Source organism: Microplitis demolitor, chromosome 2 (genome assembly GCF_026212275.2).
Source record: "Microplitis demolitor isolate Queensland-Clemson2020A chromosome 2, iyMicDemo2.1a, whole genome shotgun sequence".
In the NCBI taxonomy this organism is placed as follows: Eukaryota; Metazoa; Arthropoda; class Insecta; order Hymenoptera; family Braconidae; genus Microplitis; species Microplitis demolitor.
In genome coordinates, this window is record NC_068546.1 from 20,392,630 (window position 1) to 20,408,865 (window position 16,236).

General features: G+C 30.2%; 2 protein-coding genes across 5 annotated transcripts in view; one reads left to right on the top strand and one right to left on the bottom strand.

Moving 5' to 3' along the window:
- LOC103575149 (calcium-activated potassium channel slowpoke) overlaps nt 1–16,236 on the top strand; it is a 118,161-nt gene that overhangs the window by 4,817 nt on the left and 97,108 nt on the right. The gene's annotated exons all lie outside the window — the stretch shown is intronic.
- On the bottom strand, nt 11,410–15,026 carry LOC103575148 (uncharacterized). 2 transcript variants are annotated; one of them, XM_008554806.2, is made up of 4 exons: nt 14,937–15,026; nt 13,570–13,735; nt 13,228–13,341; nt 11,410–11,888 (listed from the first exon to the last, which is right to left on the bottom strand). In XM_008554806.2, the coding sequence occupies exons 2-4, from the start codon at nt 13,574–13,576 to the stop codon at nt 11,695–11,697; spliced, it is 315 nt and encodes a 104-aa protein (XP_008553028.1). In that variant the 5' UTR covers nt 13,577–13,735; nt 14,937–15,026; the 3' UTR covers nt 11,410–11,694. The 2 variants fall into 2 exon arrangements, with proteins under 2 accessions (XP_008553028.1, XP_008553027.1); XM_008554805.2 differs by having other exon boundaries at nt 13,415–13,735.

Genomic DNA, 16,236 nt, shown 5'->3' on the forward strand with positions numbered 1-16,236 from the left:
CGGAAAATTTTTTATAAGAACACAACCTTTTGGATGCTGCGGCTGCCCAATTTCAAAACACAGTAACTGACAAAAATAATTTTTTTTTAATACGTATTGAATCATGCCCAGAAGACTCCACTGGAACTAAAAACACTAAAAAATCGATTTTGAAAAATTTGTCCCTTACTGTGTTTTGAAATTGGGCAGCCGTGCTTCTCTTGCTGTTTCAAATTTGATCGACAGCATAATAAAAATTGTTAGATTTCGAGCCAACATTTTTTTCTATGGAGACAAACGAATTGATTTCTGTTACTTTTTCACAAAAAAAAAAAACACTGAGAGACTAATGTATGATATAAATAAACTTTACTTATATTTAATAAATACTCATTAATATTATGTTACAGTTAAAAATTTTATTGATGAAAAATATAATTTATCAAATGTAAGGTAGAATACACTAAAATATCGGAAGTGAATATGGATTTTACTCCAATCCGAATTCACTTAGTCACTGAGTTATGGAGTTTTGAAAATAATCAGTTCGCATGAGGAATAAATAGGGATTTTTTTGAGTGGAGTGAAATCAATCTGCACTCACTCCACTTCGGACTTTCAACCGGAGGTCCAACATTGAAAGAAATTCCCGTTAGAGTGAATTTCACTCCGAACTGGAGTTATAATATTTAAATAAATTTTGCAGAAGGGAATTTCACTCTAAATTGGAGTTTTAATATTAAATTAAATTCCTCATCGGAGTGACTTTAACTCCAAGGAGATTGAATGAATATGCAATTACTTTGCATTCACTCCGGATTTAATCCGCGTTCACTTCGAAAATTTTTTACAGTGTAGTAACTCATTAAATTATAATTTTATATAATACATAGTGAGGACATTAAATTGTTTAGTAGAAATAGTGAGATAATTTCTATGGGAATATTTTAAATTTTAGTACAATATAAAATGTTTCGTAAGATGGTTAATGTAAGTCTGTGACAGTTTGTGACTCAGTGAAATTAAATTAATGATGGAAAATAACAAAATCTAATTTCTTTGACTTCATTAGCGTGAAAGTTTTCATTATCAGCTGGTTATAATTTTTAAAAATTATTTTTCATGAATATATGGAAAAGGAGCTTGTGGTTATTTCTGTACTCAATATAATAATTGTTGTTTTATAATTAATATTTTCCAAAACTCCCCTTCGGAGTGAGATTCATCGTGTTATTGATTTTAATTTTACTATCCGAGTGTTAGTTTTCGTAGATATCGACGTTTCGAAGTTTTAGAATAAATTTCTGGCTATTTTTAAGATTGTCTGAGCATGTGCGTTGCGCGCGCGAGCACGCACGCGTGTGTGAGCGCGTGTAAATATTTTATCTCTCGAATAAATAAAGTGATTTATATATATTTGTTGTGACAATTGAGAGGAGTTTCGCGACTGAGGTTTTTTATTTCAAAATCAACTAATGGAGTAGATTTTCTTTTTTGTTTCAAATATAACATGAACTACTCAACTGATCAATCTTAAAATTGAATCAAGCTTGAATTTTGATAATCATCTCTGATTGTTGCCACAAGCATTCAAGTCGACTGATTTTTTTTTAGTGATCTCCAACTAAAATTTGATAAAATTAGATTTTGGTTTGTGTTCGATTCCATAGATTTTGAAATTGTAATTGTATTGATTAATTTGTTTTCATGTTACTGGAGCTTGACAATAGGGAAAAGTTTACTAACTGCTTTCTTAAATTTGAAATACTGAAAAAAAGTGACTATTTACTGTTTACTAGTGAAAAGTATGTCAATAATTCAAATAGTGGTAAACTTTTCACTGGCAATAAGTAATAGTCACGTGATTTTCACTAATTCATTTTTAGGGAGTACAGGAAGAACATTCTAATTAACACGATTTTGAGTCAATTCACATTATTGTTAGTAAAGAGTCCCTGCAAACCAATATCTAGAAATGAATTAGTGAGTCATGTGACCATCACTATTCGGCAGTGAATAGTTACTTATTGCCAGTGAAAATTATGCACGGAGAAAATAATCTTCAAAAATTACACTGAAAAATTTCCATTAAATTTTACTATGGGTACATTGCAACCCTGGACCATAAGGAAACTGGTACAAAATTTACAAGTGTCCCATAGTAACGGTATGCGCAGACGACACGATTAGCACCTATGCGCATACGTTTACTATGGGACACTTGTAAATTTTGTACCAGTTTTCTTATGGTCGGGTGTTACGATGTGCCCGTAGTAAAATTTGTTGGAAATTTTTCACAGTGTAGTGTTTGAAATTATAACCCGAAACCCGGGTGTCAATATGGGGAATTTTAACATTCCAAATAATAAATTTTATAATACGTTTTGTCAATATTTCAAGTATCAGCTACGATTTTCAAAGTTCAAATATATGAAAAGAAAATTCCACTAAAATTTACGATGTTAACATCTTAGACGTGGACTAGACTTTCATTGGCGTCAATTTTTAAATTTCTTATTTCAAAATTGACGCCAATGAAAAGCTAGTCCACAATTACGGTGTTAACATCGTAAATTTTAGCGGAATTTTCTTTCCGTATAGTAATTTTTCTTTCATAGACAATAAATTTTCATACTTATTCTGTAATTATTCACCTTTAAATCATAAATGAAAAAATTACTATTTAGAATAATAGTACCTGTCGTTCTCAATTGATATAGTTCATTTTTTTCCGTGTACCACTATTTGCATTAGTGGCATACTTTTCACTAGTAAAAAATGAATAATCACTATTTTCACTATTTCGAATTCAAGAGAGTAGTAAAATATTTCAGTAAAATATTAATAGACTATAAAAACTGCAGTGAATCATTACGCATGACCATATGTGGAAAAACTTTAATATGCGAGCAAAACACTATTAAAGCTCTATATTCAAGATATGAAAATTATTTATAATAAAACTTAAATTACACGGGTAGATTTATCTAATAAATTTTACTCGTTAATTGTGAGTAAAACTGGGCCTGGATGAATAATTACTCGTACGTTTCTAGATAGTGTTGAGTTATGGGATAAATAAACCCAATTTCGAGTAATTTTTAAATAAAAAAGAGTAAAAAATAATTGAAAAGGAATCAATTTTAATTCTTTTCGTATTTATTTTGTTTCTGGCCCAGGTTTATTCTAAATTGTAGGGTAAATTTTATCAAAAAATCGCCTGTAGTAATTTAATTATGACCTTAATAAGACTACTTTCATATTTATTTGAACAGTATGAAAACAAATCTTGTTTTTTATGAATTAGTTGGAAGAATGCACAGGATTTAAATGATTGGAATATATTGAGAAAAAGAAAGTGAGTGGAATGAGGAGTAGAACAAGTCGATTTAAACTTGTATGCACATTTACTGGAGCAAATCTGACGTGCGCGCAGATAGACGCGCCTCGCGTTTTTGTTCTCTTGGACAGAATACCCCCACGGCTGCTGTCCACATTAAAACCTGTCATTTTTTACAATAATATCTACTCATTGAGTAGCAGCATACATTTATCCACTTCTATAAAAAAATGTAACCTGGAAGTTGCCGTAGAGAAAAGAAAGACCTATTCTATTTTTAATTCAAAAATATTGTAGCATTTCAAAAAAGTTTTAAACTTGATCGCACTATTAAGCTCGGAAATATTCGTGGGTTAACTTTTGCAAGAGTATGAAAAATAATAATTTTAATAGAATTAGACAAAGTGTTAATTATAATTTTATGATTTTTACCATACATTTGGTAATAAATAACAAAAGTAATGCATTTGTTGATTTACATTAATATTTTTAACCAAAGTATACGAAACATTAATATTTTTTCAAGACTCATTTTCTTCGTGTACTTAAGGCGTTTTTTTATAATATTGTATAGTAAATACATGAATCAAAAATAAAACTCGATTCAGGTTCGTTTCACCTTATTTTCTTTAGAAGATCGATTTGCCGACGATTTTCGTCAAGATCTCGACTTTTTCGACTTGAAACCACTTTTTGTAAACTTTTAGACCTTTTTTCATCTAAATTTCAACTTATTTGTCTTTACTCGACTACAGCCTTAACTTTTTCGTCCTATAAGCCTAAACAAAGTCAATTTCGACTTGATTTAGACTTTTTCGTCTTTAATCGTGACTAAGTAAGTCAGTTAGGTCTAAACCAAGGCGAAAATGTATTTCATATCTCCGTAAAAAAAAGTCAATCTTGTCGTGTGAGAAACAGCTCTAATTTCGAGTTGTTAAATTAAGTCTAAATTAAGTTTTATTTTTGACCTGGATAATGCCATAAGACTGGACTGAATTTTTTTAGATTCCAAAATTACTAACAAAAATTTTCTTACAAAAAATGCGTAGCTGTGACTTTTTCCATTTTTATTTATGAGAAAAAAGAGCGAGAAAAATTTTTAAATTTCGGACATACTTTCAAAATTAAAAATCCGTTATAAGAATATTATTTTTCGAATAAATTTTTTTTCAAGAACTAATTTCTGACAAACAGGAGTTAAATTGCATGTTTTCCAATAGTTTATTATTTTTTCCATGGTTACAAAATAGTTAACATCTAATCAAATATTTGTTTCAACATTTAATATATTAAAGTGATGATTAAATTATGATCATGATAACTAAACCTTACAACTTATATCTTAAGTGATATGACGCGAGGATACAAGTAAAAGCGAGCTGAAGTGTCGAGACTGAGTTTAGCAACACTAATAGCATCAGTTGCCAGGGCTAATGACTGTCGCAACGTACCTATCTATAAGGTGCCTTTGAAATGGAAATACGTAGAATATGTTACACTTGACTCACTTGGTTATTTCGATTAGATAAAAACAGAAATACAAAGTTGTAAAGTAGGTCTCTCGGGCAACGCTGATTCTATTATTTTTCACGCTATTGCCGGTAATTCATCTGATTCAAAAGTTTTTTAGTATCCTAATGTATTAACTGTTTTATTGTTTCTTACAAATTGATCTCTTTTTTAGATTCAATTTTCATCGTCGTTAGTAATTGAATTTTTAGTTCTCGATATCATGTACAATTTACATGTAATCTGCAAAATTTTAATTTTAGGAAAATATTAGTTCATTAGTTTGAAAAATTAACATTCAATACTAATCCAAATATGACTGAATCATTATTTGGTACTTCATGTTATCAATTGTATACTCAGTTACCATTCGAATTATACCCTGACATTACACAAAGTTAATCAATCAATCAATTATAGTTTTTTTGAATTTATATTCTTATTTTGAAAATGTATAATTCAAATAGTAGTAGTGTAGGTGATTTTTATACACTATTATATTTTGTTGAACAATTTTCAATAGTGAGCTTAATTATCTAATCTAATTTAATTTCTCTGGCAGTGTAAGTATTCATGACGCCATTTGATTCACTGCTAAATTTAGACAAATCTATGCTGTTTTTAGCCTCTAGGCATTTTTGATTCAGTTGTCATCTATTTTCCTGAATGCATACTTTTATCGAGATTATGAATGATGAATTATTACTTTCAGAGCGATAGGATTATTCTGTTCTGAATAATTATTTTCTTTTGTTTCTTAGCCATAGAAGATTATTCATAAAAGAATAAATTGCGTCCACGAAATTTTGGCACTTGTTTGAGATATTAGATTGCACTGAAAGTGTTATACTCTTCGTTATAAAATATTGCAATTGTTTATACCCTCATTAAGCTGTATTTTGCATGGACTTTTATGGAAAAACGAGAAAATCGTAATGCGTGGAAAAAGTTACGGTAAAGTTATAAAATCCTACACGTGTTCAATTTGGTGACTTGCAGTATGCGGATCAAAATATGTATTATTAAAAATATATAAGCCAAGTTCCCATCCAAAAACATTTTATGACCCAATTATTTTATTTTATTTTATTTTAATTTGGCAAGGTTTTGATCGTAGACACAATTAACATGAGGCCGTATATAGAAATATAGTACAGTAAAACCTGGTTATAAGTTACTTTCCCTCTAATTTTTTTTCGCTCGTCTCGAAATGGTACCTCGACTCCAGTTCCACTAATGAAGTTGTTTGGTTGTCGCAAAGGAGATTGTTTCGGCAGTTTTTTTATAAGTTAATCATGTATGTAGGTAGACAAATGACAAACGTCGAGTAACTTATAAACGGATTGTGGACACAACACAAATATGAAGCACACATGCAAAAAACCAAGCGATCGACGAGTAAAAGATAGTTGTGGGGAAAAACCATTTTCCTCAAAATATTATAATAATTATTTATGTGTTTTTAAGAATGAAAAGCTCAAAAAACTTTTGTTCATAACAATGAAATTGAGTATCGGTTAACACTGTTAACACAATCATGAATTTTTTATTGTTTTCGAGCTCTCCAAATCGTTATCATGTTCATTTTAGTATTTTTCACTCTCGAAAGTCTATTTAACGAAGTTAATACTCGAGTCGAAATATTAGACGTAAATTGAACGTTTTTAACGTTTTGGACGTTAAAAACTCAATTTGACCGTTTGAACTTATTCAAAACGTAGATTGAATTATCATAAATCAAAAACGTAACTAAAACCTATTTAGATTTACAATGAGAAAATATAAGCACACCAAAAATTTTTTTCATAAATGTTGTACTTCTGGATTATAATGACATCAATTTCCTACAATTTTTCCGTACGCCCTTTTGGCTCTTAAATTTAAAATCCGTATTTAAAAAAAAAATTTGTCCAGTTTCATACTTCTATCTTCAACACTATATATTTATATCTGTTCATATATTATATATTATTTCATATCGAGGTTATAAAAATTGTCATTACAAATACGAAATAAAATAATTAATGTTATTATTAAATTAAAATCATATCTCATGAAATTATCAACTTTTTATGAACCAAAATACAAAAAAGTCGTTTAATTTACTTTCAAAACGTTAAAAACGTTCAATTTACGACTTACATTTCGACTCAGGTAGTTTTAGTCCTTTTAGTTTTAATTTGTACTCTTTGAAATATTTAATAAAAGTAGGGTATTACGGCTCTATTTGAATTTTTGGATGATAGTAACTAAAACCAATGTAACAACTTGCACTAATTATAATTAAGAGCATAAGGAAGCCATCATAATAGTTAATGAAGTAATTTATAGTAAATCTTCTCTGGTTTTCCCATAAATCCAATAGTTTTGTTACAATTCAAAAAAAAATCTGAAAATTTTTGATCTCACAGGTGCCACAGAACTTGACCAAGTTCGAGAATGTTCTTATCCATGTTACTTCTACCTCGAATTTCTCCACACCGTGAGCTCAAAATTTTTCACAGCATAGTATAAAGTTGATGTTTTTTTAATTATTATTAACGACTTTTTTTTCAAGCGACATCTATTTCTTTATAATTGAGCCACTTTGAAATCACTTAAGTACTGAATGATTATGTAGGACTTTTGAGGGTTGAGAAATATTTTAGTGTTACAAGATTAGGAGCATGACCCATGTAAAGTTTTGAAAACGTTCACTATTACATTTTGTCTTACAACAAAAAAACTCGACTTTCAGTTAGGGTATCAAATTACATGCGTACGTTTTCTAAATATGTAAAGTTTAGTAATCATGGAATAGCTATACTCTGAATATGATCATAATCAGAATCATAAAACTAAGAACAAGTAATTTCAGTGATGTTATTTTTTATTGCTATTATTTTTTAACAGTAATTTTTTTTTTTAGATATACTCGTGTATACGATGTTTAAAAATATATGGAGATAAATCGATAGTAGAGCTTGACTTCTTGTATCTTTCATCACGAAAAGTTATTCGTGGCGCACTGGGTTTCGGTTCACGCTCTAAAAATTCTGATCATCCGGTTGTCGTTAGGGTGGTGCATGAGAGAGCAAGTGGTTTACACCTCGAGTGCTTTCGGTAGCGGCTATCTACAATCGTGTTCGAGTGCTACGAAAATAAGAGAGTAAATAATAAACGAAAAGAAGACCGAAAAAAGTCAAGCTGAGGATGACAGAAATAAGAAAGAGACGAAATTATGAAAAGAAATAGAAGGAAAAAATATAAGTGCAGAGGTCATGGCGCATATGTAGATGTGAAATGTCAGTAGAAATGGATACGGCTTTCGTGGATATAAATATTCAATTCTATATATTATTTTCAAAGGGTGAAATCTATTAGTTGATGAGCGTAAATATGTTTTTTATCTATTTAAATAAATTTATATCACTGGAAGATATTTTTTTCCATTTAGGGTAAACCGTGGCACCATATATTGATGTCCAAGTCGGACAGTAAGTTGTCGTTAATTTACTACCGCAACTTGTCGCTAAGTTGAACACAATGAGCTGAGCGGGCTTTAAGTTGACGCCAAAACGAAAACTTTGTGTCATCTTGGCGACAAGTTGCGGCAGAAGATCAACGCCAACTTTCTGGGGAAGTTGAAGTAAATTGTAGTCAACAGTTGCAAAATGTGAAGTTGTAGTCAAGTTGATCGCAATTAACTGACATCAACCTTTGGCGACAAACTCTTGCTATCAGGAATAGGTATTTGAGTAAGTTTCCCTGATAGCACGAGTTGATCGTAAAAAAGTTGGTCATTCATTAGTTTCCGACCAACTTGACGACAAGTTGTCAACAACTTTAGATTTTGCAACTTTTGGCTACAAGTTACCGCCAACTTTTTCAGAAAGTTAGCGCCAGTATGGAGCCGCAACTGGAATGCAAGTTTTCGAAAAAAATAAAAGGAAATTTACCGTCAACTTATGATTGCCAACTTTTGCAAGCAACTTTTGCCACCAACTTTCTCAGAAAGTGTTCGTCAACTTATTGAATTTCCAACTTTTGCCACCAACTTTCTCAGAAAATGTCTATCAACTATTGGAGGTACCAACTGTTGGTGGTCAACTTAGTGTCCAGTTGCGGCTGCAAGTTTCTCGTCAGTTTCTCGCCAACTTGGCTATCAGGGTTGTTTTCAAAGTTTCATTAAAATCTTCAGTCGGTAATTACGTTATTTCATTAGTTTTTATCTTACATCGATCGTAGAGTTATCCCTAATAGCCAAAGTTTCTCGCAAAAAAGTTTATGTCACTAGCCATTTTCATTTTGTAAGAACATGAAGATTAACTTGAGGTGTGCAGTATATCCTATACAAAAAATGCATACATTACTATCTATATTGATATACTATTTATATTAATTAGATGAATAAATAGTATTAGGTTTTACGCAAGAACTAAAAATTAGTATAGAGTTTGTAATTTTTTGAAAGAAGATATATAAAATCTTACAACCGGTAGCAATAGCTCATAAAATATATACACCTTTATTGGTCTATGTCCAAAGAAGACATTAGTCTGACAAAATTCATATGTACACTAAGAAATTTTAAGCCCGCGATACGTACTTTTGTCCGAGTTTGGAAATTCATGGAGACCCAGTCGAATTCGATCACGCAGGTCTGCGATGTAAGTTTTCTAAAAACCTTACAGATACATATAGATTTTGGTCTGCTGACGTAGAATATAAACTCCATTTTTACTTACTAGTTCACTGCGCGCGCATATGCACGCGCATTAATAATTTTGTGATTGAATTTAATAGTTTAGTCCTGTTTTGTGATCGATCTATAAACACCTTCAAGACATACTAAATTTATTACTACAAATTCTCACGTTTTGGTGATAACAAAATTTTCTCATGTATACGGGAACTTAAATGGATATAGAGTATATTAAAACTATCTAAAGAAGATGAACAAAAATCTGGAAAACGGTCTACCCTGCGGAAAAACCCTAAAACTTCCTGCTATTATCAAGCTTGTAGCTGAGTCTAGATTTTCTATAGAATTTCTTACACAGCGATCCTGATCAAAATTAAGACATTCGTTGGATGCTTGAAAGCCCCGGGGTATCAGTCAAGTCTTCTTGAACAATGTTAGCCCGTAGAAGGGAACGAAAAAAAATTTATTTTCTTCGAGTTCAAAAAAGTGTGACACGACAGAACATGCATTGCATTTAAACAAAATAATTTTTTCCGATATCTTTGAAAAGGATCAACCGATTCGAGCGCTCTTGGTGGCAATCAAGAGTTTACCAGACCTTAGAACTGATTTCATTTTAAGGCGAATCGGATGAGTGGCTTATGAAATATATATCGGACAAAAAAAGTTTGCACACACCCACGATGGGAAATGGAATAGTTTCCTAGGATCTGAAAACGTCAAAATCTGATGAAAACTCGATTTTCGAAAATCGGACCTAAACCAATAAGTTTCCTTTTTTTGAAAATTTTAAATTTTCATACTGGGAAGTTAAAAAAAAGTCGATATTTTGTGTTCGATAGAGCCTTTGCCCCACAAGTGTATGTTTGCCAAAGTTGTAGCCTCGCTACCACGTGGTTGCTTCTAATTTTAAAAGACTGTCTCCTATACATCTCTGTGTATATTTTGTCTCTTTTTGTGTCGGAATAAAATACGCATGTGGAGATGAAGGTCTCACAGGGACAAACCTCTTTCTTTAGTTGTTGACTCAGCAATCAATTATTTTATTGGTCTTAGATTATATTGCATATTACAGTATTAGACATTCTTAGTAAATTTTCAATGTGTAATTTTTTGAAAATTTTATTGGGTCGTTCTTTGATTCAATATTAATTATATAAAGCTATTTGAATCGATGTTATGTAATAGCGTAGATCATTTTCAAAATGGATTTTTGATTGTTGAAATTATACTAGCATAGGAAATCCTCACATTACTAATAATGACTTTAGAAAAGAGTATGAACTGAGACCATTGATGATAGCAACAATTTTGTCGAAATGTTTCAAAAATTTGCCAAGACCATAATGTCATATTTGGGAGAAAGTTGTTGATAATATTTGGCTACTAGCCAGTCGATGATTTCAAGCGTGAAACAAATTAGTTATGTCGAGCGTGAAATAAGAGGATGGAATCAGCTGCAGTTACGAGGAAATAATCACGGATTTAATATGTTCAGGAGTTAACTAATATGTTAATGAGTTGTTCTGTAGGCTCGAAAATTAGGCTTGTTAGTGTTTTCAGATATGTTGTGAGTTTAGTGAAGTCGGTGATGTAGTGTATTTCTTTTTTATGTTTTTCAAGCTCGAGACATTCTGTTGCGAATTAGTATTCTCAAATATTTTGCTAGATCGATATATTTTTAAGATTCTTTTCTTTCCGATTTGAAAAATTGGACTTCATTTTAAATCTTATATTTAGGCTGCTAATGAACGGATTCTCCAACCTCGTTTGAATCTCTATGCTGCGCTTATTTCCGTTTTTTCACTATGCGGATTCAAGGGAGGTTCTGTTTTTGGATTAGGGTACGAAGCTCAATTATTAATAAAAAAAAACATATTTTCAAGTTCAACTGAAATGCATACAAATATTTTCCTTCTGTTGAATATCTCGAAAGCTGACTTTACATTCAAATTTTGATAATGAAAACATTACAAAGTAACATGATTAATTTTGAAAAGAATATATCTTACTTGAATTTTGACAATGTTGTCATAAACATGACCTTAACGTAATGTGTAGAATAAAATCTATTTGTATCTAAAAAAATAGTTTCAACACAACAGATTGTAAAATTACAAGTTTCAACATTGATTCAAAACTGTTGTGCAAATAAAATACACGATTTTCTAATCAGTTAAAGTTAATGTCGTAAAATATTTTTGAAATCATCTGACTTTGATGCGTTATTAATATTACCACTAAAACCAGTGAAATTATTTACTAAATATTCTTTGATTTTAAGTAAACGTTGTTTTTCGGTTGCATTGAGTCCATTAGATTCGCCGGGCATTCTAGAAATGTTTCCAAAAGCTGTTTCATCCTTAACCTCGTCTCCTGTAAAACAAGAAAGTAGAGTTAGTCTGATGTGAATTGATTGGAAAAAGATAACCTGGAAGAAATAAAAAGGAAAACATAGGTTTCTTTTAAAAATGAATGGAATTTTTATCTTGAAGTAATACAGAGATTCTATAATCCGAATGTTGTTGTTCAGTCCGATCTACACAATAAAAAATACTGTGTATCTATGTTCAAAAAAGTCCATGATGAATAATTCTTACGTCATACGGTTAGAAATTTCGGAATACAACACATTTCCTATTTTTTTAAAAAATGAACACAAAATTTTTATTGTTTGGCTAAACATTTCCATGACTACTGCGCGTGTCTTTATGATTATAAAAACAAATCATTGTAACAGAATTGTCAGATAAAAACTTAGATTATAATTGATTCAAAATTAAATGTAATCATGGATAACTTTAGTATTTTTATGATCAGTTTCAATAAGTAGGTAATATAAGAAGGTTAGACTGAAACTAGTGAGTCAAAGTAGTGTTTAAATTTTTTTGTTTGCTAAATTCTCCTAATAGTTATGAAAATTCATTATTTTAATTTATAATAACATAACCAATTCATAAATTAATATTTATTACTTATTTAATTAAAGAAAGTAATGGAATGACTTGGTTATTTTTGACTGATATGATTTAATAAAAAGATTTGGCAACAGCGCGTTCTAACTTCTTACACATCGATATTCAAATTTAAGCGGGAAAAATTTATTTCTAATCTCGTCTCTCTTATTAATGTATTTCAATCTTTGTTTTTTCTCTCAGCTGTTTCCGCGACGTTGCCAAACCCTCAATAATATGTATCATTGTCGATGAACGAGATTAAATAATAAAGTTTAACTTTGATTATTTAAATAATTACAACGGTAACACTATATTGTTAAAATCTTATCATATTCTGAAAATATTCAAGTTTATGGCATGTGGTTTTTTATTTCTTAAACTTGGGAGGTTAATAATGAAAATAATCGAACAAGTCATGACGGAAGCTTGTCTACCATAAGATTCTGTGTATAAGAACTTTAAAAACGTCATTTTTAAATCTTTTTTTCTAAAAAACTAAGCGGTGGATCATATTCAAATTTTGAGAATACATAGATAAAGTACTTCTTTACATGTATACTAAGTTTCAAATCTTAAAGCTGGAAAATTCTTTTTACATTAGATTCAGTCGGACCTCCTTAACACAAAGTATTGTCTAGAAAGATTAGTTTTTTTCACGATAAATCAAAAAATAATAATAGTTTATACAATTTTACAAAAATTAACTACTTAGTGAAGTAATTATGAATTTGAATTAGTTCATAATGTAAAAAACTTACTCATCCTTGATTTTTGCGCATCCAGAAGAACTACTGTTCCAAAATTATAATATCTTGATCGATTTGGTATTCTGTCCGGTTTTTCATGAATGGTTGTATTATGAATCAAAAATCCTGTAAAAAAATAAAATTCATCAATAATTACACAAAAAAGATATTTCTGAATAATTTTGTTTTTAAACTCTACCTAATGATACATTAATAATTATTGTGATGAAAATTAATATTCCAATATTTTTCATGATTTTTAAGTTCTCAATAAGTTATATATTGTTAGGACTTTAAGGATAGTATTAGTTGTAGAACTCAAATAAATTCGATTAAGAGCAGCTGGTTTTATACCTTTCATACTGTTTTATTGATTCAATACAGTTAAACATCGAACATATATCACAACACATTTATTTTAAAAATGTTCACACTCTAGATTTTGTAATCATCTTTTTCTATTTTTAATTGACAAAGCTATTGAACTAGAGTTATTGACAGCTTGACGTTTATTTCAAGTCTATTTTCGGAAAAAATATACAGCCGGAAAAAAACAAGATTATAAGTATTATTATCATGACCAACGGATGTCTTAAAATAAATATCTACGCATTACTTGACAATAATTCGACAAAAATAAACCGATGATGGGATACTTATATTAATATAAGTTATTTATTTAACTCTTGATTACTTTGATACACGGAGAGAAAATTATGCTAACTGTTCCTAGTACGTTTATGAAATATCATCCCATAGGGTTATGGTAATGATTACTTGGGATTATGGGATATAGACCCATACTTTCTGAGAAAAGTTTCCATAAGTATGGGAACAATTCCTATCATTATGGTAACAGTTTCCATATCGCATGTGAAAGAATCATGGTAATGATTACCATACTCATAGGAATAGTTCCCATAAGCAAATAGGAACCGATCCTATAACCACATTGTAATGGTTCCTAAGTGTATGTGGGAATAAGCCCTATATATTATGGTAACTATTCCTATAATATTATTGTAAACATAACCATCATATTATGGGAATGGTTACCATAATATTGTAATAATCATTCCCATAATGTATGGAAATTATTAACGATTACCATGATATTATGGAAATAGTTACCATAATAATAAGGGAATGGTTAAACAATATCATGGTATAATTCCCATAATATTTAGAAATTATAATAATTTTTTTTTTTGTAAGAAGCGTTTTTTTTTGTATATTACAAAATTTTAAGTATACAAAAAAAAATTTTGTTATAATTTCTAAATATTATGGTAACAATTGCCATAATATTATGGTAACCATTATCATAGTTACATGGTAAAGATTACCATGATTCCACAGGAACTATTCTGATACCATATGGGAATTATACCCATAATTATAGGAATGATTACCATAATATATATGGGTGTCGTTCCTATAATCAACATTTGAAAAAAACCGGTTACCATGCAGTATGGGAACCATTCCCATAATATATTGTAACTGTTACCATAATTTTCTCTCCGTGTACTAGGTATTCAATTTTAATTTCCAGTTATGGTTAATTTGAATGTTTTTTAGTAAAAAAGGCATAATTTTGATACTAAATTTGCAAAACAGAATTTTTACTCTTTATCAACATGTTTCGAAGCCAGAATTTCATCAAAAATATCTTATTAGCTATTGATTATCAATACTCATTATTGAATAGTGTATCAAACCTAAGTTCTCTCATAATCTCACTGACTATCTATTTCAGCTTTTCTTTTCTGAACACTGCGTTGACTTAACCTAGGTCATTTAGCTTTGCTGATCTCCATTAATTGGATAACCACTAACTCCATAACCTATACGCTCTTCGTTAGTCAGTTTGCATCAGTACCGATATCAGGAGACACGGTAGTGTCTCGCACCAAGTACACGTTCACATGAAACACATGTACATGTGAGAAGTGTCATGGCGCGAGCTTACCGTGTCTCTATACCGTAGACAAAACGGTATTTAGCTCCATCTGACCTTTGTTCGATTTTCGTAAATTGAGATCTCCTCAAATGTCAATGTGTAGAAATGCTACACTGTAAACAAATTTTAGTGTGAAAATGGTCCCGAGGACTTTGCATGTTCTGCTCAGTGTGAAATTTTCTTGGTGTAAAATATCAACAACACCAGAACACCGAAACAACTGTCTTGAGTTCGTGAATAGTGAAAATTTTTATCAATGGTTTAGACAATGAACCATTTTTAAAATTTTTTACACATTTATACTATTATGAAATCATCATATTGTTATAGTTGCAGTTTAACTAACAGACAGTAAATTTTTGTAGTTATCATTAAAGCAATTTTTTATGAACAATCGTGATCCTCAGACCACGCTGGCACATGTCCAAAGATGTGGGTATCATCATTGTAATATCTAAAGTCTACTTTGGCTCATATCGTAAAGTCATACGGACTTTGTAGGTTCGTGTCAAGCAACGATTAGATTTAATAAATCCGCGAACTTTCCATTTAAATATACCTGCTGTTATCGAGTTCGTTTGTGTGCTTTATCTATATTCCGGGCAAATTGCTTTGTCGCTCATTAATTTAATCGACCGTCTCATTCTTATACATGTTTGGCATGTGGCTCGACTTAATCTCTTAAATTAATCTTCAATATAAATTTATTCCGTATGATAAAAGTTACCCTGTCACGAAAACTACATTTATTAAAGATCGTAAATTTTTCACGGTTTCAATAGTATTAATAAAATGATTTTTCAAAAGATGTACACACGTTCTAAAAATATTATTGAAACATCTGTTGACGAAAAAGTCACTATACTTATTGTTAATGTCTTTTTATAACTACGTTTGACCAAATAAAAATTTTTCAAATTTTTCGATGTATACTTCGAGTATTTCTGAAAAATGAGAGAGAAGTCGATAAGTGTATGAATTAATATGATGACAAATTTAGTCATAAAATGGCTCGTTGAGATACTTCGATATTTTTTGGTCGTCTACTGTCACACATG